This window comes from Sus scrofa, chromosome 6 (genome assembly GCF_054392235.1).
Source record: "Sus scrofa isolate SSC_HxYL_T2T_F1_AM1 chromosome 6, Sscrofa_HxYL_maternal_Yorkshire_Landrace_v2.0, whole genome shotgun sequence".
Taxonomy (NCBI): Eukaryota; Metazoa; Chordata; class Mammalia; order Artiodactyla; family Suidae; genus Sus; species Sus scrofa.
The window spans coordinates 29652671-29676779 of record NC_139388.1 but is presented as its reverse complement, the minus strand read 5'-3'; the positions used below and the strand labels follow the sequence as shown (position 1 = coordinate 29676779).

Here is a 24109-nt window from a genome sequence, read left to right as displayed (position 1 = left end):
CTCTGATTCAACCCCTAGCCTGGGAACCTCCATATGCTTTGGGTGCAGCTCAAAAAACAAAAGCAAAAAAACAACAAAAAACCCCAAAACGGTTTGCCAAAGCCATCTGCCCAGAAATAGCCAGGAGCAGCAAGATTCTTTCACTAATACCCTAACACTATGCCCTTTGCGCCCTGCTTCCTTGGTGCTAATAAGCAGCTATGCTATAGGACTCTCCCCTCAACAGCCAGGTGGTGGCATACCTATCTCCCCTTTCAAAGGAACTTCTCTGGAGCAAACTGGGCCTGGCTTCTATGTTCCCCTGTACTTGGCAAAGCTCAAGGTACTGACCCCAGTCCTCCCTGAGCTGATATTCCCGAGGCCAGAGCTTCCTGTAGGCCCCTTTTCTTCTACATTGTGTTCCACCTACTCTACCACAGGGAACCCACTCCTCAGGTGGATCATGGAGACTGGCAGCCAGCCATCTATCCACTCACCTCTCTACTTACGCACACTCCTGGGTCATTAAAACTTGCAGCAGGATGCACTCGATGTTCCTTCATCCGCCAAGATCATCTCCCATTTGGTCGAGGGGAAGTGGTCGTCATCATGGGAAACACAGCTTGCCTCTGAAAGATGAGGGGGGCCTGCACTGCCTGAGGCTATCTATGCACATGGACCCCTGTGGGCCCCTCATTAGGCAGGAATCACACAAGAGAGAGTGTATGGAGCACTTGTTAATCCGTTATGATTTATTAGCTGTACAGCAGTAGATCCTCCTCCCCAGCTTTCAACCCCATTACATATTTTATTACAGGTCTCGTGTTGGCGTCCTAAAATAATGAAAAATATCACACAGTACAGCTAAGTACAAAATGCATCAACCTAAAGTCTGATAGCTAACTGATGGCTCTCTTAAAAGCAATACACAGAAGAAAAAAGTGTCTGAAATCAGCAAGACTGAGGCTCTCTAAAAAACACATTTTTAACATGTGACAGTTCATGTGCAAGAATCACTTTAGTTGGTTTTGCTTCACATTATTATTTTTTGAAGATCCAAAGTTTAAATTACTGACCTAGTGAAATTTTCTGGCCCAGCTTTTAAGGGCTGCTGTGACCCACTCATAATCACCCTTCTGCTTTAATAGAGGATTTATAAAACACAAAATTCAGCTAGAAACAAAGCAAAGAAAATGTAGATGGGAAATCATAACTCAAAGTTAATTGTACAAGGTTCAAATGCTGGCTCCACGGGCTGGAAATCACGATCTTCCAAGTGGATGTCTGTCACTAGCAGGCAGCAGTCTGGGTGCCGTTCTGCTACATGATTGTGATCCAATTCCTTGTCAACATTTATATATTATAGTCTGTGGTAACTTAATTTGCAAGTAATTAAAATGCTGGGTTTTCTTACACTGCACTTCTTTTCAACCTCTTAATTAATGGAAAAGATTAAAATGTAAAAAAAGTTATTTACAAGCTTGACCATACCAGAAACTTTGCCAAGAAAGAGGCAAAGCCTTTAGGACAGAAACCGACCGTAGCATGCCATACTACTGGTGTGCAGCTGACTCCAAGCAAAGGGAGTCAGGGAAAAGCAAAAGCAAAAACCAGTTTAAAAGTCTAAGTCTTTCCCAAGTCCGCATTTACAATTAAAAACTCCTGGGAAGAAGACCATAGAACTCTGGGAAACCCGGTGGTGGTTTCTGGAGTGGTTTACCATAGCAAGAGAGAGGGTTCAATGTCTGTGTTTCCATCCAAGAAAACCAGTTAGGCGTCAACACTGTCCTCAGCACTTCACAGTAAACCCTCAGGGACTCAGAACACTCCATGATTTGCTAACATCAAACAGCAAGTTCTAGTTAAATCACATTTTTCTAACATCATCCTTGAAGTTTTAGCTCTCAGTATGTTTGGTAAAATGATGCTTTTCCCAAAGCCAAAAGAAGAAAGGGAGAAAAATTAAGATGCGGGCCGTTTAAACACAGCCCAGAGCAGTCCTGGCAATGAGCGAGGCCCCGCCATCACCGGTCCATCATGCTGAGGATCATCTCAGGCGTGAGGTCTCCGTTGGGGGCATCTGTGGCAGCTGGCTGGGCCTCCTCTTCTTCCCCCTCTGCGGGTTCTGCATCTGGCTCTTTTTTGACTTCAACTATAATGTTCTCAATTGCACCTGTATTCTGGTCTTCCACCTGAATGATGGCTGTTGCTGGCAAAGAAGAGCATGAACAAAACAAATGCTCCATTAAAGCCCCCAAGGATTTTAAGGGTCTTTTCAGACTTGACACTAAATGAATGTCAGCAACACAGGAAAGACTTAGTAGCAGAGAGATACAGAGAAAGTCAATAAAAAGGACTTTATAACCTAAAATGTGACCATACACAAAGCCCAATACTTTAGATACTCTCAAAGAACAAAATGCTGACATTCATCTTCATATGCCTACCAAATTACATATTTAAAACCTTAGTTCTCAGAGTTCCCATCATGGCTTAACGGTAATGAACCTGACTAGTATCTATGAGGACAGAGGTTCAGTCCCTGGCCTTGCTCGGTGGTTTAAGAATCTGGCGTTGCTGTGGCTGTGGTGTAGGCTGGCAGCTAAGGCCTCGTTTTGACCCCTAGGCTGGGAACTTTCACATACCTCGGGTGCAGCCCTAAAAAAAGCAAACAAAAACCCTTAGTTTTCCCTTATGTTATAAATTTGGACTTCACAATATTGTGTGTGAGACAGACAAAAATGCAGACAGTGCAGGACTAGAAATATTTGAGGATGTAATGTAGGTCTGTTTTAGAGATGACCCATCTATATGGCAAAAATTTGACATTTTTAACTGTGAAGCTCTCTCAACACCCAGGACCCTCCCACAAGTGTGTGTATCCCAGGCTCTATATAGTCAACCACTTCTTTTCAATAAACATCTGCATATGGGGCTCAGGGAGCATATTTTAAAAATTAGTGAAACCCTGCATCTGTTTAAGAAAGAAAGAAAAAAAACAAAACAAAAAACAAAAAAACCCTACCACATTTTAGGAGATTCATTAATAGAATAGAGATCCGAGTTCCTGAGAACATGCTGTGACAAAGGCCATGTCTAGTACAGACAGACTGCTGCCCAACTGTCACACGTGGTGTGAGGTGGAGGGTGAACATCTCTGTGTCCTCTCATGAAATCAGGAGGCTAGCAACAGAATTCACAGCCCTGGATTTCTTAGAAGGGACAATCTCAGCATAGAAACTGCTTTATCCCTCCATCCTTTGGCTGTTTTAACATTCATTACCACATGAATTGTGCCAGCTGACTATGACTCTGGTTGTTTTGTGAAACTCTCCCACGTTAATAGTACCAATCTTGCAGAACCTAAGTACCCTTCTACTTTGGACTTTCTCTTGGTGAAACTTAACAAGCCTCTAGAGACTTTCTCAGATGTTTCCTAGTTAAAAATGAGAGAGTTGCTTCCTGAGATTTGTTTCCAGCATGACCTTAAACTTGTTCTCATGGCTCAGTTCCCATCTACCTGAAGAACAAGGAAGGACCTGTCTGGCTCTCCCATGTGCTGTAGAGGAAGCCAGCCTACTGAGCTGAAACAACTTACGCTGGGTCTGTTTGGGCTGGTTGGTTCTGCCAGGGGGGCGTCCTCTCCGCTTTTTAGCGGGTGGTGGGGCTGGGGTCACAGGCTGAGGCTCTGGCTCTGGTTCAATTTCCACTGCAGGCTCCTCCTCATCCTCATTGTCATCCAGGTCTGGCTCAGCATTTTCTTCTCATGAAATCAGGAAGAAGAGGTGGTAGGGCAAGAAGAGTGGTGGATGACAAAATAAAACAGAAATAATCACATATTCTGTAAAGTCTAGTTACATATTTATTTTCATTGTTAAAAGACCATTTAAAGAATGCTTTCACTGCAATTTTTATGTCAGTGTCAATAAAGTAAAATGGGTACTAATTCAGAATTAATAAGCAAATCAACTTGAATAGTGTTATTCCTATTTTGTGTGGATTAGATAACTTTTCTTTTAGTTTTAGATACCAAAATATTGAGTTTTAAATTCTTTTCTTTTATTAGCTACGCCCTTGGCATACAGAAGTTCCTAGGTCACAGACTGAAACGGCACCATAGCAGGGACCTAAGCTGTACTAATGAAGGGTTCTTAACCTGCTGGGCCACCAGAGAACTCCTGAGTTTCAAATTCTTAGAGGCAACTCCATCTTATGCCAGTTATATATATGTATTTTTTGTCTTTTTAGGGCCATATCTGTGGCATATGGAGTTTCCCGGGCTAGGGTTGAATTGGCACTGTAGCCGCTGGCCTACACCAGAGCAATGCCAGATTTGAGCCGCATCTGTGACCTATACCACAGCTCAGGGCAACCACACCACAGCTCACAGAAATGCCATATCCTTAACCCACTGAGCGAGGCCAGGGATCGAACCTGCGTCCTCATGGATACTACTAAGATTCGTTTCTGCTAAGCCACAATGGGAACTCCTGTGCAAGTTATATTAAAAAACAAAAACAAAAAAAACCCATGCAAATAGTGTTTTTAAAATACTTTTTAACATCAAAGTGACCCAGTCATACATACATACATGTATATATTTATATTTATAGTCCCTCTCTTACACATAATCTTCTATCAGAGTCTATCGCAAGAAACTGGATATAGCTTCCTGTGCTGTAGGACCTCACTGCTTATCTACTCTAAATGTAATAGTTTTAAACCAACTATAATGGAAAAAGTAAAAACCATTAAAAAAAAAAAAATTAAAAAAATAGGAGTTCCCGTCACGGCACGGCAGAAACAAATCTGACTAGGAACCATGAGGTATCAGGTTCGATCCCTAGCCTCACTCAGTGGGTTAAGGATCCAGTGTTGCTGTGAACTGTGGTGTAGGTCGAAGAGGCTGCTCGGATCTGATGTTGTGGCCAGCAGTTATACTCCAACTGGACCCCTAGCCTGGTAACCGCCATACACTGTGTGGCCCTAAATAAATAAATAAATAAATAAATAAAATTAAATTAAAAAAATAAATGTAACAGTTTGCATCTACTAAACTCAAACTCCTAGTCCATCCCACTCCCTCCTCCCACAAAGTGGGTTTTTTTATTTATTTATATATTTTTTTCTACTGTACAGCATGGTGACCCAGTTATACATATATGTATACATTCCACAAAGTATTTTAATTTGAAAATGAAACAAAATGTTCTTTCCTCCTATGATACAAGGATAAAGCAGGACACTAAGCCTGAGACAGACCCCTTGAGACTGGTGAAAGGTATGCATTTGTACAAAGTTCTTTTTTGTGTGTGTGACTTTCTTGCTTTTTCTAGGGCTGCTCCCGTGGCATATGGAGGTTCCCAGGTTAGGGGTCTAATTGGAGCTATAGCTGCTGACCCATGCCAGAGTCACAGCAACACCAGATCCGAGCTGCATCTTCGACCTACACCACAGCTCACAGCAACGCCAGATCCTTAACCCACTGAGCAAGGCTAGGGATCAAACCCGCAACCTCTCGGTTCCTAGTTGGATTTGTTAACCACTGCGCCACAAGAGGAACTCCTGTATGAAGTTCTTAAAGCACTTGTGATGTCCTATCAACTAGGATCAGCATAAGGCCAACTTTTGGGATTTAATTCCCAGCTGTATCAGACCCAAATCGTCATTCTTAGCTCCCTTACCTTTTCTCCAATGCCAACATCACATAAAAGGAGAGGGAACTATAGTAGAAAGAATACTGACCTGGGACAAAGACCACACTGAACCTCAGTTTCCTTGGGTAATCTCTAAAGCACTCCCAATCCACTTACTAGTGATATGAGGATCACAAGGAGTGAGATAATGCCTCTAATTATGCTGTTACTTACATTCTACTACATAATCATAGCTGTTATTAACATTGTTAAATGGAGTTTAACAATTCTCCATTATTTCACTTAGGCTTCATTAAATAAGAGCTATACCTCTCATTTTATGGAAACAGAGAAGCTAAGTGATTTGTAAGGCATAGCTAAATTGCAATTTGGAGTTGTTCTGCTGCCCACACCTGTATGCAGCCAAAGAGCTCTTGTTACTCCTCCCCCATCACCATGGCACAAAATGCACCCTGCTTGCCTTTCTCCAAGAAGCACAGGTTACAAGCACGTTTTCTTTCTCTGGTGCCAAATGTTTAAATTTAGAATCTGTGGATAAACGCCTGATCTTCAGGACAACATGCCTTATTTATCACGTGGCTGAAAGTCTAAGTAGAAATGGGGGGAATGTACTGGCATGTGGCAGTGTGTCAAGAATGACATGCTTTCCTGCTGAACTTATTCAAGCCCCCATTGCCTAAGCTGGCCCAATGCCTAGAAAACTAAACAAATTCAGTCAGAACTGGGGCAAAAAGCACCCACAGGAGGTTAATAGGGTCAAAGGCTTACTGGCTTGGACAGATTTTGGCAAAAAGGCTTGAGAGTAGCAGTAGAATCTGCTGGTCAATTTCTGCTGATGGCCAACAGATAGAAGAACTTTTGGAAGGGAGCAAACATCACTGTATGACCTTTGTCAGTAGTGAGATGGAAATTCTAGACTTTCTGAAATAAAGAACTACTAAGTAAGAGGCCCAGAACAAAAAGTGTGTTCTACAAATCAGCAGTGCAGAAAACAAAAGGAAGAACTGTAGAAATCTACTAGGAACCATCAATAAACTCTGAAGGTGAGAGTATTTGGGTAAAGTACAATTAGCAAGTGAACAAGGCAGTATCATGAAGAAGAAGAGTATGGGACAATATCTATGGTAACAGGTGGCTCTGCAACTCAGAGCAACTACAGGTATCTTCAAGCTCAAGGCTATCTGTGGGTCTCTGCTGGTACTTGAGGCTCTTTGACACTCCTTGGCACTTCCCACTAGCCCACTCAGTTTCTTAGCCAAGCAAAGGTTTCCCACAAAGATTCTCAGTAGAGAGTGATGTGCTTTTATAGAAATTAATTAGGGAGTTCCCACTGTGGCTCAGCAGGTTACAAACTAATAGTCATGAGGATGTGAGTTCAATCCCTGGCCCTGCTCAGTGGCTTAAGGACCCAGCGATGCTGTGAGCTGTGGTACAGGTCAAAGATGAGCCTCGGATTTCGCATCGCTGTGGTGTAGGATGGCAGCTATAAGTTCCAATTCGACCCCTAGCCTGGGAATTTTCATATGCTGTAGATGTGGCCCTAGAAAGAAAAAAAGAAAGAAAAATCAAGCAAAGAGACATTTTAAAACATATTTTTCACTAAAAGAAAAAAAAGAAAAAAAAGGGCAACAAAATAATAAATTGCTCTTATGCTTAGAAGAATACTCCCCCTTGGAAAAGTTAAAGTTCTGAACAGAAAAGTGAAAGCTTTATTAAGATAAACAAAAAATTAAAAAAGAGATCTTATTATAGTTACATATAAAAAACATACTGCTTTCATGAAAAAATTTTATAGTAAAACCAATTAGGTGACAGAAGTTCTCTAATATTAACATTCGGTTTTCAGGAATTTCATTGCCTCCCCACTATTGCTACTAATGAGCGATGCAGAAGACAAAATGATGACTCCTTAGAAATGCATTAGGTATCTCATAAGTGCATTTTCCCAAACAAAATCCCCCAACATCCTTTTCCACAAAAAGCTTAAATCTTTAAGCCTTTTAAGCCATACTGGGTGCCCGTAGCCCAAGTATACACATTATTATTATTATTTTTTTTTGTCTTTTGTCTTTTTGTTGTTGTTATTGTTGCTATTTCTTGGGCTGCTCCCGCGGCATATGGAGGTTCCCAGGCTAGGGGTTGAATCGGAGCTGTAGCCACCGGCCTACGCCAGAGCCACAGCAACACGGGATCCGAGCCGTGTCTGCAACCTACACCACAGCTCACGGCAACGCCGGATCGTTAACCCACTGAGCAAGGGCAGGGACCGAACCCGCAACCTCATGGTTCCTAGTCGGATTCGTTAACCACTGCGCCACGACGGGAACTCCCCAAGTATACACATTATAAAATCTAACCCTGGAACAAGTTTGTATAATCAAATGTGACCCCTACATTACCAATCCTCTTGTTCTCCCCCTCCCTCTTCATGAGCAAATGCATACTCTGCCTGGATTTCATGACAAGAAAGGCAAAAAAAAAAATCCCAAAGAACATCAAGAGTAGGAAAACAGGTAAAGTTTTAAATTATAAATGGAGAGATTAAGGTAGGAAGAGAAAGGCTGACCTTCACGGATTTGATCAACACATCTCAAGGCTAGGCTGACACAGGCAGTCAAACCAGAAGTTGGTCAGGATGCTTAAGCAACCTTCTTCATGTCCATTAGATTCATTGCTCAAATCTAGACCAGCTTCCTAAATGTAAAAGTTATGAACATAGAAAAGAAACTCTGCTGGCCTTAGAATATCACTAATCTGAGTAAAGTGAGTAAAGAACTTAATTTTGCTTTGGCTTTAATTGTACATAACATATAATATCAAACAATGGAAAGGGATGAGAAAAAAAAAAATCTGCCCCAGGAATAAACTAACTGCTGTTGTAAATATATCAGGAAGACTGGAAGTTTGCATGAAGTGACTCTCTCTATCCCAGCATATTCATACAAAAATACACTGGAAACTCTGCACCAAAATCTACCTATGTGTAACTAACTTCAACAAATAAGTCACTTACCACTGTCAGAGGAGTCTTCCTTTTTAGAGCGCATCTTTCTTTTTCTTCCACGTTTACTCTTCTTTGTTTCTCCTCCATTTTCCCCTTCTACACCATCTGGACCAGCACAATTATCAGCATGTCTTGCCATGGTATTCTAAAGCAAGGAACAAAACCCTCTATCACATTACTAAAAAAGGTTAAGATTAAAATTGGAAGTTCTCTTTTAGTTAAAGCAAGAACAAAAAACAATTGGGGGGGGAATCCATATTAAGTCTCAGTGTTCTAGTATCTGCTCAGTGTGTCCTGAACATGCTCTTCCCATTCAGGGGACATGGTCTCCATCTGGAGAGGGAGAAACGAGAGTGCTGCTCAGAAGATGAGGCTGGGTCCTCTGAGCACAAGAGAATCACACCAGCTCCCTACTCTGTGTAGACCTGACTGGCATGGCCCCAAGGGAAGATCCAGGACAGACCTATTAAAAAAGTTTCATCCCTTCCATTGGCAGAAGGGTTCACACACAGAAAACCTCAAAGTGGGGATGACTGGCCCTTTCCAAATGATAGAGAATCTCCGTATTTATTCTCAGTGGAAAAGACAGCCCTGCTTTGCAGTGGAAGCTCAAGAACATGGTATCAAGAGCTGTAACACAGAAAGTAAAGTTGTGACTCTTACCCGGCGTGTAAATGTTTTCCCACATTTAGAACAGACGAAGGCCGCAGGGACAAAGTTGGGATCGTGGTAGCGTTTGAAGTGCATGTCGAGGAGCTGTTTCTGGCGGAAGGTCTTGTCGCAGTGGCTGCAGGCATAAGGCTTCTCCCCTGTGTGGGTGCGCTTGTGCATGATCATGTGCCTCTCCTGAAAGAGGGCAGGTGGGGGAAGGTCTCAGAGCCTTTCTATGGCTGCTACCCCAACCACCACCTGTGTGCATGCAGCTGACAAGACCTGTCTCTTCCAAGGGTCTCAGCTCAAAATTGCTTGTTGAGAGGAAAGTTAACTTTACCAGGGTGCAAAACTGCTTCCAAAAATCCTAGCACAGCTAAGCTCACTCTTGCCAGGCTGCTTCTGTAGATCACTCCCAAGCATCAGGCCCCAGGACAGCTTCCTCCCTCCTCTCAAGTCCTAGACTTATTTCCTATGGTTTCAAGAAAAGCAAGTAGTCTGTCTGGATGGGGCGGAGGGCAGGAGGGAAACAGTGGCTGAAGAAAATGTCACAGCTGATACAACTGAGAAGCAGAACATTTGGTGACAATCTCATAAATCAGTTTGAATATATCCTTAAAAAAGCCACAATTCAAGGTATATAAAAACCCTCTGATAAAAGCTAACACTAATAGGTCATCAACTGTTATAACTGTGAAGGTTTCTACCTGTCTGCAGGCATAATCACACTGATCACACTTAAAGCGTTTCTCATTCTTGTGTGACTTCTGGTGCTGGATGAGGGCATAGCGTTCATGAAACACAGCATCGCAGTATCGGCATTTCTTGCCCTGCTCAATGTAGGAATGCTGCTTTCGCAAGTGGACACCTAAAAGCAAAACACAAAAGCCCAGTCCAACTTCTGAAAACACAAACAATAAACAAACATTTCAGAGAGTTAAAAATAAGGAGTTCCCATCGTGGTGAAGTGGAAATGAATCTGACTAGGAACCATGAGGTGGCAGGTTCGATCTCTGGCCTTGCTCAGTGGGTTAAAGATTCGGTGTTGCCATGAGCTGTGGTGTACGTCAAAGATACTGCTTGGATCTGACATTGCTATGGCTATGGTGCAGGCTGGCAGCTATAGCTCCGATTCGACCCCTAGCCCTGGAAATCTCCATATGCCACCGGTGTGGCCCTAAAAAGAAAAAAAAAAAAAAAAAAAAAAAAAAAGAAAAAGAAAAAAAAAAAAAGAAAAGAAAAGAAAGAAAGTTAATAATACATTTGTTGGAATTCCTATGTGGCTCACAGCATACCTACTAGGTGTTGCTTCTACAGTGGCTGTGGCTCGACCCCTGGTTCAGGAACTTCCATGTGCCTCAGGTGCAGCCACTTGTTTAAAAAGGAAAAAAATTTCTTCTTGCTTCTTAAAATAATTACTTAGTGGGCTATACAGAAAATGAATTAAAAGGAGGAATAATAAAAGATGTGGGGAAACTATTTGAGATAATGAAACAGGACAGGAGAGAGAAGGCTGTGGTTTGGGCAAGGGAGATATAGTGGGTAATGAAGGCAAGTCGAAAACTGATGGGAGATCTAGGAAGCTGAATCAATAGGATTGAGTACCTGACTGGAGAGAGAGGAAGAGAAAGGTGGGTGTCAGGAAATGTGAGTAGATGATAGGGCCATTTATTGACTTGAGGAATAGTGGAAAACAACTAAAGCCCAGCTGTGTGTTTGTCTTTGGGGAGAGGGAGTAAAGGGGTTTTAGACCTTCAGTTTTGAACTTTTTTTTTCTGGCCTTGCCTGTGGCATGCAGAAGATCCCAGGCCAGGGATCAAACCTATACCAACAGCAGTGACCCAAGCCACTGCACTGAGACCACCAGATCCTTAATTTGTTGAGCCATGTGGGAACTCCTGAACATGTTGAAGTTGAAATGCCAATACTATCAAGTAGGGATTAGGGATGGCAAGGGATAGATGGTTATAGAAGCCTAACTCAAAGGAAAGATCTGGAGTAGGATCTGAGACCACAGGAGCTGATATTATCACTAAGGCAAAGAGAAAACAAAGAAAAAGAAGAGTGTGGTTCCTTGTCTTAAGAAATCTAACAGTTAGGGCCAATGAGAGGAAAAACGGTTAAAATAAGAGAAGGCAGAGTTACCACTGTGGCACAGTGGATTGAGAACCTGACTGCAGGAGTTCTTGTTGTGGCTCAGAGGGTTAAGGACAACATAGTCTCTTGAGGATGTGGGTTTGATTCAGTGTTGCTGAGGCTGTGGCTTAAGCCTCAGCTGCAGCTCCATTTCAACCCCTAGCCTGGAAACTTCCATATGCCATGGGTGCGGCCATTAAAAAAGAGAGAAGTTCGAGAAGAAACAGTTGGAGAAGTAGGAAGAAAACCAATAGGATGTACTGCCATGGAAGTTGAAGGAAGAGTGTTGTGTTCTAAGGAGGATTATGCAGCCTACTATGGAGAATGATGTTAAGAGATCAAGGGAGATAGAAAACTGAAAGTTCCCTATAGTCTGCAATGTGGATTCATTGGTGATCTTAGCCAGAGTCTCTTTACAGAGTGACAGGGTGTAAGCCAGATGGGAAGGAAACTGGAAGCTGAGGAAGAGAGAACTCTGAGGGCTATAACCCTTCATAAGGACAGGCTGGGAAGGAAGTAAGAGTTACTTAAACTTAGAAGGGCAAAGTTTTTGTTTGTTTGTTTGTTTTTTTAAAGAGAGCAATATAAGCACATTTAGAGTTAAGGGGAAAGATGAAGGAATGAGAACGTGAAAATGAAGGTAAAGAGGCAATATTTGACCATGTAAAGGCTGGCAACCCACAGGAGAATAGGATCAGGGCAAAGGAAAAGGCAAGGGTCAGGTCTCAGACAATAGTGACACCAACTCTCTAGTAGCAGATGGGGAAAGTGGATGGATACGAGTAAATTAATTAATTAATTAATTTTTGTCTCTTGCCTTTTGAGGGCCACAGCAATATGAAGGTTCTGAGGCTAAGGGTCTAATCAGAGCTATAGCTGCTGGCCTACGCCAGAGCCACAGCAATGCCAGATCTGAGCTATCTGTGACCTACACCACAGCTCACGGCAATGGCAGACCCTTAACTCACTGAGCAAGGCCAGGGATCGAACCCACAACCACATGGTTCCTAGTCTGATTCATTTCCCTTTCACCATGACGGGAACTCCAGTACAGGTAAATTTATAATTTGATAACAGGAAATTTGAAGTTTCAATCTGTTGTCTTTATTTTTGTGTGTGTGAAGTAGTAAGATGCTGCATACTGAGACCAAGGAGGCAGAGAAAAGGGGAGGAAGATTAGAGGTTGAAAGAAAGTTAACAACGATTTACCCTATTCTGTCGTGATACCTCCCCACATAGCAGCCACCCAAACATTCATGGAATCAATGAACGGACAAACTCACTGAGGAGAATGGAAGTATAACTGATGAGGATAAACATTTGGATAACCCAGCAGCAATGACAGAGAGCCCAGCTGCATCTGGGATCATGAATTTATGGTGCTACTGATCTATTCAATTAAGGTGATATCACATCAAACATAAAAGACGGCCAATTCTTAGAATGAAAATAAGGAAAGGGAAAGGAATGGCTCACTTTTCACTCTCTACACATGCTCATTATATGAAGGCCTTTTACACAAACATAATGTATTACTTCAAGTAATTTTTTAGGCCTCAACTTTCCCCTTCTGGTCCTCAGATAGAGACGTAACTTCATGTAAAACTTTCTTTTGTATGTTCTTATTAAACACTTACGATAATAACCCTGTAAGGTAGATATTATACCTATGTATCAGTTGAAAATAAAAAAAAGGACTGAGAGCAGTAAGTATTTGGAGGTGAATCTTGAATCTAGCAGGTCTTATCTCCAAAGCCCATGCTTTCCTATGTCTCAAAATGATGAATCTTTTTTTGTGTGTTTGTGTTTTTAGGGCCACATCCATGGCATATAGAGGTTCCTCGGCTAGGGGTCAAATCACAGCTGTAGCTACTGGCCTACACCATAGCCACAGCAATGCCAGATCCGTGCTGCATCTGTGACCTACACCAGACTTCATGGTAACACTGGATCCTTAAACCAGGGATTGAACCCACATCCTCAAGAACACTAGTCGGGTTGTTACATGGAGCTACAATGGAAACTCCCCAAAGTGATGAATCTTAACTACTGCATATTAGAGTAAAATCAGACCTGATTTAGAGAGGGAACACAAACTCGTCTGGGAATAGTTTGGGGGAGATAACTTTTATTTGATAGTTCCTAGACAATTGAGTGCCTCATAAAGAGCTCATTATGTAGGGTCTAAGAGGTATGCTAGTATAAAACATTCAAGGTTCTGATGTGCCTCCTAAAAGTGAAGAACTTAAAAAAAAAAAAAAAAAAAAAAAAAAAAGAGTAATCCAAACGGTTGCCTAACAGTTCACACACACTGCTGCCATAGGGCATTTTGAGCTTAGATTTCACTTTCTATGCAATAAACATTAAAACCCTCATTTCCCTGAGGAGAGTGTCTCTTAAACTTTACCAATAGAGTCCTTTCAACAGCAGAATAGTATGAACACGTGACTCATTGGATCTTATGTGGGGCCCAAAGTCCTCTACTTAAGTTTTACTCAAAACCTTTTGAGTAAAACCAATGCGGCAGAAAGACAGGCCAAGTTTATGCTGTAGCCTGGCATGCTGCAGATATGACCTGGGTATTTATATACTCCTCAGTGTGAGAAACAGCTCTAGAGGGTTGCAGAAAACTCAGGTCTAGCTTTCCCACTCATAAGGTTTGTTATGCAGTTTTGGTCAAGACACCTGTTCATCACTCATAAACCTAGAATAAATATGCCTTGATGACTTCATATAGTTGTAAAGATCAAATGAGTAAAAAAGTAATCTGTAAAGTATTTAAATGTATAATAATGATATAGTAATTATTATTACCATTATTATTCAGGAAGCAATGCATTTTGGACAGAGAAGAGGCTGGGGCAATATTTTATATATTTTTTGTTTTTTGGTTTTTTTTTGGTCTTTTTGTCTTTCCTAGGGCTGCTCCCGAGGCATAGGGAGGTTCCCAGGCTAGGGGTCTAATCGGAGCTGTTGCTCCCGGCCTACGCCAGAGCCACAGCAACGCAGGATCCAAGGCACGTCTGCAACCTACACCAAAGCTCATGGCACTAAGTGTTCCTTAACCCACTAAGCAAGGCCAGGGATCGAACCCACAACCTCATGGTTCCTACTCAAGATTCATTAACCACAGAGCCACGATGGGAACTCCGATATTTTATATCTTTTAAGTAATAAAAACAAAGGGAGAAACCTACTTTTTTTCTGCTTTTTAGGGCTTCATATGAAGCACATGGAAGTTCCCAGGCTAGGGGCTAAATCAGAGCTGCAGCTGCCAGCCTACGCTAAATTGAAGCTGTATCTATGACCTACACCACAGCTCATGGCAACACTGGATCCTTAAGGCACTGAGCAAGGCTGGTGATTAAACCTGTATCCTCATGGATGCTAGTTGGGTTGTTACCACAGAGCCGCAACAGGAACTCCCAGATAAATGACCTTATCTTTAAGAGTATGAGTCATACTAAAATTTCTACTAAACTCTGCCTCTATATAAATTCTAGCTTAATTATGTACAGAAACATAGCTATTACCAAACCAATAAAACAGACCAATTACCTAGAGAAAATACAGATGTTTTGGAAAAAACTCGAAGTGAACTGACCTTAGTTCAAATACACTATGTCACTTCCCTATTTGGGGACTTTAATAACATTACCAATGAAAACTACTAATTAAAAATCCACTGGAGTTACCGTCACAGCTCAGCAGTAATGAATCCAACTAGTATCCATAAGGATGCGCGGGTTTGATCCCTGGCCTCACTCAGTGGGTTAAGGATCCAGGGTTGCTGTCAGCTGTGGTACAGGTCCCAGACACAGCTCGGATCTGGCACTGTCGTGGCTGTGGTGTAGGCCGGCAGCTACTGCTCTGATTTGACCCCTAGCCTGGGACCTTCCATACACTGGAGGTGCGGCCCTAAAAAGACAGAAATAAAATAAAAATACACTGTTTTCTCTCATTACAGCTGCAGTTAATTTATAGATGAGCTATATGCAGGAAAGAATCTTGCAGCCTAGCTCCAATAAGAGAAAGAAGAAACAAAGAAATAGCAGCTAAGCAAGGGCTTTTATTTATTTATTTAGGCTGTACCCGCTGCAAACAGAAATTCCCAGGCCAGGAACTGAATAAGCACCACAGCAGTGACAAACATGGAAGATGGATCCTTAACTGCTAGGCCACCAGGGAACTCCAACAATGGCTTTTTTTAAAGGACTGCATCTGTGGCATATGGAAGTTCCCAGGCTAGGGATCAAATCAGAACTGCAACTGCCAGCCTACAGCACAGCTTGCAGCAATGCCAGATCCTTAACCCGTTATGCAAGGCGGGAATTGAACCCATATCCTTATGGATACTAGTTACGTTCTTAACCTGCTGAACCACAACAGGAACTCCCCAGCAATGGCTTTTATTAAATGGCAGGCCAATCAAACAGAAAAAACTTACACAAGTCAGAAAAGGAAGTAGGTTGTAATCTTCATTATTTTCACAAATCCGTCAAAACATACTTTCCATTTGCCACTAATTAATGTACTTACCCAAATCACTTTTTCGGGCTATGACAGTGTCACAGTGGGGACAGTGAAATTTGGCCACATTTTCCGTGTGCTTCTGTAAAATGTGCATCTTCATGGTACCACTTTGGGTAAATCGTGCATGACAAATATAACATTCGTAAGGTTTTTCCCCTTAAAAGGAAATACAGAATGAACAAATTAGATGAAATGACTATTATCATTTAGTTGGAGAGTAATAATCCAGATGGCTAATCCACGGAGAATCTATAGTTCTTTCTCAGGAAGGCTGATGCTCAGGCCCAATGCCTGGCTCATGCCTATCTTCAGAGATGGAAAACATATCCTCAACTGTGGCTGCAACCTCTGTTCTGCCCAGCTCTGCCACAGCCTTAACATTAGTAAGAGTAGCAGTACTTCCCTTTGGGGGAGAGCAGATAAGATGACAAGAGGACCTGCAAGTCTTCTTTTCAGGAATAGCACTCAGAAAAACTGATGAACTGGGTTAGGCAAACTACCCAGACTCCTTTTAACAGTAAACTTTCCATTCTCCAATGTATATTCATAGCAATGAATTCCAAAGATATGCCAGAGAAGTATTCGCCAATTACATACTACTCTCATGCCAGCCTCCTATGTGGGTAACAGGGGCATGCGGGGGGTCACAGGGTCCTTTGGAATCCACTAAAAAGCTGTTCATTAATACAAGGAAGAAATCCTACCTGAATGAGTTCTCATGTGCCTTTTCAGCTTATATGTGTCCCTGCTGGCATAACTGCACAAGCTGCACTGGAAAGGACGCTCTCCAGTGTGAGAGCGAATATGACGTTTTAATTTGCTAACCTGAAATACAAAAGGAACCAAACTTCTTAAACTTCCATTAACATAGACTGTGGGTCAGGCACAAAAGCTTTGTTTTGAGGTACTAAAGCTCATAATACAGAAAAAGTCTAAAAGATTGTATTTTTCTTTTATTATTATTTTTTGCTTTTTAGGGCTGCACTCATGGCATATGGAGATTCTCAGGCGAGGGGTCTAATTGGAGCTACAGCTGCCGGACTATGCCACTGCAACTCGGGATATAACCTGCATCTGTGACCTATACCACAGCTCACAGCAACGATGGATCCTTAACCCACTGAGCGAGGCCAGGGATTGCACCTGCAACCTCATGGTTACTAGTTGGATTTGTTTTCACTGCACCACAAGGGGAACTCCTAAAAGTATTTCTTCCTTCTCGTTAATAGCAAACTGTAGCCTCTGAAATCCCTATCACAATCCAAGGGAAGAAAATAAAAGGGATGGTGCATATATGAATCAAGACAGGCTATTAACAATTTAGGCTGGGTGATAGGTACATGAGGACATATTACACTATTCTATCTACTTACATATTTGAAATCTTCCATAATAGTTTAAAAGTAATCCATGCTTATTTATGGATCGATTTTCTAATAAATTTTGAATTCAAGCTAGTAAGCATATTTTAAGTGCTCTCAGTCTATCTTCCCATTATCAGTACTTCAGAAAGGCCAGGCATCAGGGGCCTCTCACCTTCCTCGATATGGACTTATGCTTTTTCTTTTTCTTTTGGCTGCACCCACCACATATGAAAGTTCCCAGGCCAAAGACTGAACCTGTACTACAGGAGTGACCCAAGCCTCAACAGTGACAATGCTGGATCCTTAACCCACTGAGCCACCTGGGAACTCCAGGACTTATGCTTTTTGTCTCCTATTGGGAGGTACTTTTCCATCAAAACAGTTGACTTTCAAACTTGACTCTAAAAAGTGCTTTTAACACTAACGTTTGATTTGAAAATTTTACAAAGTGTTTCAATTTTCACACTAAAATCCCCCTTCACATCTAAGAGCTAACATAGTAAAATTTCATTCAGTGTAAGGCTAAAGAACGGTCCCACAGCATTACTGAATAATACTCTTTCCAAGATTTGCCTATTTATCACATATTAAATTCCTACACACACACAAGGATCTGTTTTCCTTTTTCTTTGCTCTTTAGGGTTGTACTCACAGCATATGGAAGTTCCCAGATTAGGGATGGAAGTGGAGCTACAGCTGCCAGCCACAGCCACAGCCAAACGGGATCTGCGACCTATACCACAGCTCATGGCAATGCCGGATCCCCAACCCACTGAGGCCAGAGTTGAAATCCATATCCTCATGGATATTAGTTGGATTGTTTCTACTGCACCACAATGGGAACTCTGGATCTGTTCTTTTTCAGCAAACTATTGTTTGTTTATTCCTGTTCCAATATCACACTGCCTTCATTTACCACAGAGTTATACAACAGCCAAGAGCATAAACCTCTCATTCTTTTTTTCAAATTTTTCTTAAGTTTTTCATATTTACTCTTCCAGTTGAAATTTAGAATCAATTTGAAATGTCTATTTATTAAGGTCTTTTGCACATTTTCGAGACATTTTCTTCATATAGGTATTAGAGATTTTTGATATACAGTTTATCCCTAGGTCATTTTATTGCTGTTAGAATTTGAACCTGTTTCCTACTATTGATACAGTATAAAATAAGTCACTGATTTCTATGTATTTATCTTGGATCTGGCCACCCAACTGAACCCTTTCTTTTTTTCTTTTTTGGCTACCCCGTGGAATAAGGAGTTCCCGGGCCAGGTATCAGATCCATGACCTATGCTGCAGCTGTAGCAATGCTGGATCCTTTAGTCACTGTGCTGGGCTGGGGATCAAATCTGTGTCCTGGCGCTGCAGAGATGCCGCTGATTCCATTGTGCCACAGTGGGAACTCCACCCAGCCAAACTCTTATTGCTCTGTTTTTCAGCTGATACTCTTGGATTTTTCCATGTAAACAACAGTTTTGTCTATTTATAATTCAATTCTTATTTTATTCTATTAGGTAGGATTTCCAACACGATTTTGAAATCATAACAGTAAGAATGTATATCTTGTCCATGTTCTGAATTTTATTATTTTTCATTTATTTATTTACTTATCTTTTGTCTTTTTAGGGCCACATCACGGCATATGGAGGTTCCCAGGCTAGGGGTCTAATTGGAGCTGTAGCCACCTGCCTATGCCACAGCAACACCAGATTTGAGCCACGTCCACAACCTACATGACAACTGATAGTAATGCCAGATCCTTAACCCACGGAATGAGGCCAAGGATGGAAACCATGCTAGTCAGATTCGTTTTCACTGCGCTATGACGGGAACTCCTTGTTCTGAATTTTTTTTTTTTTTTTTTTTTTTGTCTTTTTGGCATTTCTTGGGCCGCTTCTGTGGCATATGGAGGTTTCCAGGCTAGGTAGGGGTCTAAACAGAGCTGTAGCCACCAGCCTACACCACAGCTCACAGCAACGCTGGATCCTTAACCCATTGAGCAAGGCCAGGGATGGAACCCGCAACCTCATGGTTCCTGATCGGATTCGTTAACCACTGAGCCATGACAGGAACTCCCTGTTCTGAATTTTAATGGAGATACTTTTAATCTTTCAGAGTTCATTAGGATGGGTTTACTCTAGGTTTATAGTATGTAGTCCTTATATAAGATATTTTCTTCTACTCCTATTTTTCTAGAACTTTAAATAGTAATAAGTATTGAATTTCATAGTTTTTCAAAAGTCTACAGAAATGACCATTTGATTTTTCTGTAATCTCTCAACATAGTACACATCAATAATTTCCTAATGCTGATCTATTCTTGCATTTTAGACACATTCTATCTATGTACTTAATTTATTTAATGGCCACAAATCTATTTATTTGCCACACCTGTGGTTTACGGAGGTTCCTAGGCCAAGAACTGAACCTGAGCATGTGGCCAGGGGTCAAGTCGCAGCTACAGCTGCCCGCCTACACTATAGTCACAGCAATGCCAGACAATGCCAAATCTGAGTTGCATCTGTGACCTACACTGTAACTCATGGCAACCAGATCCCTTAACCCACTGAGTGGGGCCAGGGATTGAATCTGAATTCTCATGGATACTAGTCACTTTCATAACCCACTGAGCTTCAATGGGAACTCCCAATGCAGTCGGATTCTTAACCCACCTATGCCACTGCAGGAACTCCTAGATACATTCTATTTAGTAAACACTTGTTTTTAAAATCTATCACTAAATGTGGTTTGTTAATTTGTTTAGAATTGTTGCTTTTCTGTGAGACCTAAGATACAGTTTTCTTTTTGGAGGTATCTTTATCCAGTTCTGGTAACAGGGTAGCCCCAAACAATAAAGGTAATAAAGACCTTCCACTAAAAGAAGAATTTTATTATAGTTGATTTACAACATTCTGTCACTTTCTGCTGTACAGCAAAGTGACCCAGTTATACATATACATATTTATATATTCTTTTTCTCATATTATATCATGTTCTACCACATATAGTTCCCTATACTACACAGCAGGAAAAACCTTCCATTTTAAAAAACTTAGTTATTTTGCTATTTATTTTGCGTTTTAGGGCCACACCTGCGGCATATGGAAATTCCTAGGCTAGGGGTTGAATTGGAGCTGCAGCTGCCAGCCTACACCACAGCCACAGCAACGCCAGATCCAAGCCATGTCTGCAACTCCACCACGTCTGCAACATACACCATGGCTCATGGAAACACTGGATCCTTTAACCCACTCAGCAGGGCCAGGGATGGAAACCACATTCTCATGGACACTATTCAGGTTTGTTACCACAGAGCCACAAGGGGAACTGCAAAATCTTCTATTTTTATTTTATCATGTATTTATTTGTCTTTTTAGGGCTACACCTGCAGCATATGGAGGTTCCCAGGCTAGGGGTCCAATCGGAGCTACAGCCACCGGCCTATACCACAGCCACAGCAACACCAGACCTGAGCCACATCTGTGTCCTACACCACAGCTCATGGCAACACTGGATGCTTAACCCACTGAGTGTGGCCAAGGATTGAACCTACCACCCCATGGTTCCTAGCTGGATTCATTTCTGCTGCAACACGAAGGGAATTCCCCAAATCTTTCATTTTTTTTTGTTTTGTTTTGTTTTTTGTTTTTTGTCTTTTTGCTATTTCTTGGGCTGCTCCCGCGGCATATGGAGGTTCCCAGGCTAGGGGTCTAATCGGAGCTGTAGCCACCGGCCTACACCAGAGCCACAGCAATGCGGGATCCGAGCCGCGTCTGCAACCTCCACCACAGCTCACGGCAACGCCGGATCGTTAACCCACTGAGCAAGGGCAGGGACCGAACCCGCAACCTCATGGTTCCTAGTCGGATTCGTTAACCACTGCGCCACGACGGGAACTCCAAATCTTTCATTTTTAAATGCTCAAGGTATAGTTACTTGTTTCTTTGAATTTTGGTAGAATTCCCCTATAATAATATGTGAACTAGTGCTTTTTTTAAAACAGGTAAAACTTTCATACCCTTTATAGTTTTTTTTTTTTTTTTTGGTGGTGGGGAGGGAGAGTGGGAGTGTTAATATCTAGGAAGATTTTCTATCTCATATTAGGTCAGTAACAGGAATCATGATTTTTTTTTTCTTTTCTTTTTTTTGCCTTTTTTAGGGCCGTACCCTTGGCATATAGAAGTTCCCAGGCTAGGGGTCGAATCAGAGCTGTAGCCGCTGCCTATGCCACAGCCACAGCAATGCCAGATTTGAGCTGTGTCTGTGACCTACACCACAGCTCACAGCAATGCCGAATCCTTAGCCCACTGAGCAAGGTCAGGGATTAAACTAGGGTTCTCATGGATACAAGTCACGTTTGTTAAATGCTGAGTCATGACAGAAACTCCATGATTTTCTTAAGAGACGAACCAAAAAAGAGCTAAACACTCACTTCTACACTGGCATAATCGCACATGGAACACTTAAATGGCTTCTCATGGGTGTGTTTGTAACGACGATGCCGCACCAATTCTCCACTAGTAACAAAGGCCATGTCGCAGTCTGGGCACTTGTGAGGACGAGTACCTAGAGAAAGAAGGGGTACAACAGGAAGACAAGAGAAAGGGCACAGTTAATGACAGAATTCTATGTGACACAAAACTGCTGCTTGATGTTGGACCCTGGTCATCTCAATCCTGCCTGATTAGCTCCAAAGGCTACTGGAGAGCCCAGCTGACCTTACAACACTAGCCCCTAATATTAGAAACACATGCCAAACATTTATTATTATTTTTTAGAGCAGCACATGCGGCATATGTTAGTTCCTAGGGTAGGGATCGAATTGGAGGTGTAGCTGCTGGCCTACGCCAGAGCCACAGCAACCCAAGATCTGAGGTCTGCGACCTATACCACAGCTCATGGCAACATTGGATACTTGACCCACTGAGCGAGGCCAGGGACTGAACCCGCATCCTCATGGTTACTAGTCGGATTCAATACCGCTGAGCCACAATGGGAGCTTCCATGCCAAACATTCAGTTTCACTTAATTACCCATTTAAGTCCTCTGCTTTTGAATACAAAATCTTTTTATCCCTATTTTGTGAATATTCTGGTACCTATGGATTAAAGGTCAAGAGAAACACCATTCTGTTTCAAACCTTTTAAAAAATACAGAACACTGTTTAAACCTCTATGTTCTATTAAGTACATGTTACAGAATTGATATCTGACGAGTTTCTTCTGCGCATCAAATCTTACTATGGGGAGTTCCCGTCGTGGAGCAGTGGTTAACGAATCCGACTAGGAACCATGAGGTTGAGGGTTCGGTCCCTGCACTTGCTCAGTGGGTTAACGATCCGGTGTTGCCGTAAGCTGTGGTGGAGGTTGCAGACGCGGCTCGGATCCCGCATTGCTGTGGCTCTGGTGTAGGCCGGTGGCTACAGCTCCGATTAGACCCCTAGCCTGGGAAACTCCATGTGCTGCGGGAGCGGCCCAAGAAATAGCAAAAAGACCAAAAAAAAAAAAAAAAAAAAAAACAAACTTACTATGTTATGACTATACACGTAGGGCCACTGGGCTGTCCATACTCTGACCCACTTTTTCTTTTTTATTTTATTTATTTAGTAGGTTTAGTAACAGCCTTTGTAAAGAGGTTGTGGGAAAATGTGGCACTAAAGGATGGTTACATTCCAGGTTTTGGGCAAGTTCCTGCCATAGGCTGCCAAGTGAGGGTTCTTGATTTCATGCAGGAAAAAATTTAAGAGTGATCCATAATAAAGTGAAAGCAGGGTTAGGGAGAGGGTTACACATTCCAAAGGCAGAATATGGACCTTCTCAGAAGGTGAGGGTGGCCCTTAGGAGATACACACTTCACAGACAGACTGTGCACAATCTAAGAAACTTAGAGCCCTTTTTTCTTTTTTTAAAAAAACATATGGAGTTCCTGTCGTGGTGCAGCAGAAACGAATCTGACTAGGAACCATGAGGTTTCAGGTTCAATCCCTGGCCTCGCTCAGTGGGTTAATGATCCGGCTTTGCAGTGAGCTGTGGTGTAGGTGGCAGACATGGCTTGGATCTGAAGTTGTTGTAGCTCTGATAAGATCCCTAGCCTGGGAATCTCCATATGCTGTGGGTGCAGCCTTAAAAAGACAAAAAAAAAAAAAAAAAAAAAAAAAAGAGAGAGAGAGAGAGACACTAAAAAAACAGACAAATATGTTTCCTGTATAAATTTGTTTTGATAAGGATTTCTAGAGATTTATCAAAGGTTTTATAAAGTAGTATTGCCTTTTATGTGATTTAAACAGATCACTTTCAAACACCCATGTCTAACAGTCTGTGATCCGAATGTCAAGTGGTGGAATACTTAACTGTTTTTATGAATAATATACCCTCTATATTTGTTTTGTATTTTTCTTTCACTGAGATAATCTTAATGCTTTTCATATGTCTTCATAAAGTAGCCCCATAACATAAGAGTACTTTGGTAGATTGTCTCTAGCCTTTTACTGCACTGGAAATACCATGCCCAGATAATAAAGACAATAAGGAGATAAAGTTGACAGTAGAACACAGTGCTTTTTTGTAGGTTATTATTTATAAACTAGGGACCATCTGTAATTGCAGGCTGCAGGTAAGGGGTGAGCAGCAAGGCAATCCCAAGCACCAAAATCAAAAGCTGGCTACCTTTGAGAATGGAATTAGCAAGAGTCACAATGTGATGAATGGGACCAGCAATCTGCAGAAATGATTCTCCCAGAGATGCCTATGTCCCTCTGCTCAAGGTCCATGCTAAGCTACCCTT

The 24109-nt window shown here is 41.9% G+C and overlaps 2 protein-coding genes across 11 annotated transcripts in view; one reads left to right on the top strand and one right to left on the bottom strand.

The window, feature by feature from the left end:
• Nucleotides 1–698: 698 nt before the first annotated feature.
• Nucleotides 699–24109, bottom strand: part of CTCF (CCCTC-binding factor) — a 65415-nt gene continuing 42004 nt past the window's right edge. For 2 of the 10 annotated variants that reach the window (XM_084958401.1, XM_084958400.1), the window contains 8 exons: nucleotides 21759–21892; nucleotides 16665–16785; nucleotides 15967–16116; nucleotides 9999–10159; nucleotides 9304–9486; nucleotides 8650–8785; nucleotides 3578–3742; nucleotides 706–2188 (listed from right to left, as the gene is read on the bottom strand). In XM_084958401.1, coding sequence (XP_084814527.1) covers nucleotides 2004–2188; nucleotides 3578–3742; nucleotides 8650–8785; nucleotides 9304–9486; nucleotides 9999–10159; nucleotides 15967–16116; nucleotides 16665–16785; nucleotides 21759–21892 — 1235 coding nt within the window. In that variant the 3' untranslated portion in view covers nucleotides 706–2003. 10 annotated transcript variants of the gene reach the window in all.
• The window catches only part of TK2 (thymidine kinase 2), a 1024677-nt gene continuing 1011127 nt past the window's right edge, over nucleotides 10560–24109 (top strand). Inside the window, exon 1 of the transcript XR_014805793.1 lies at nucleotides 10560–10628. The gene's annotated coding sequence lies outside the window, so the exon portion shown is untranslated. The remainder of the gene's footprint in view (nucleotides 10629–24109) is intronic.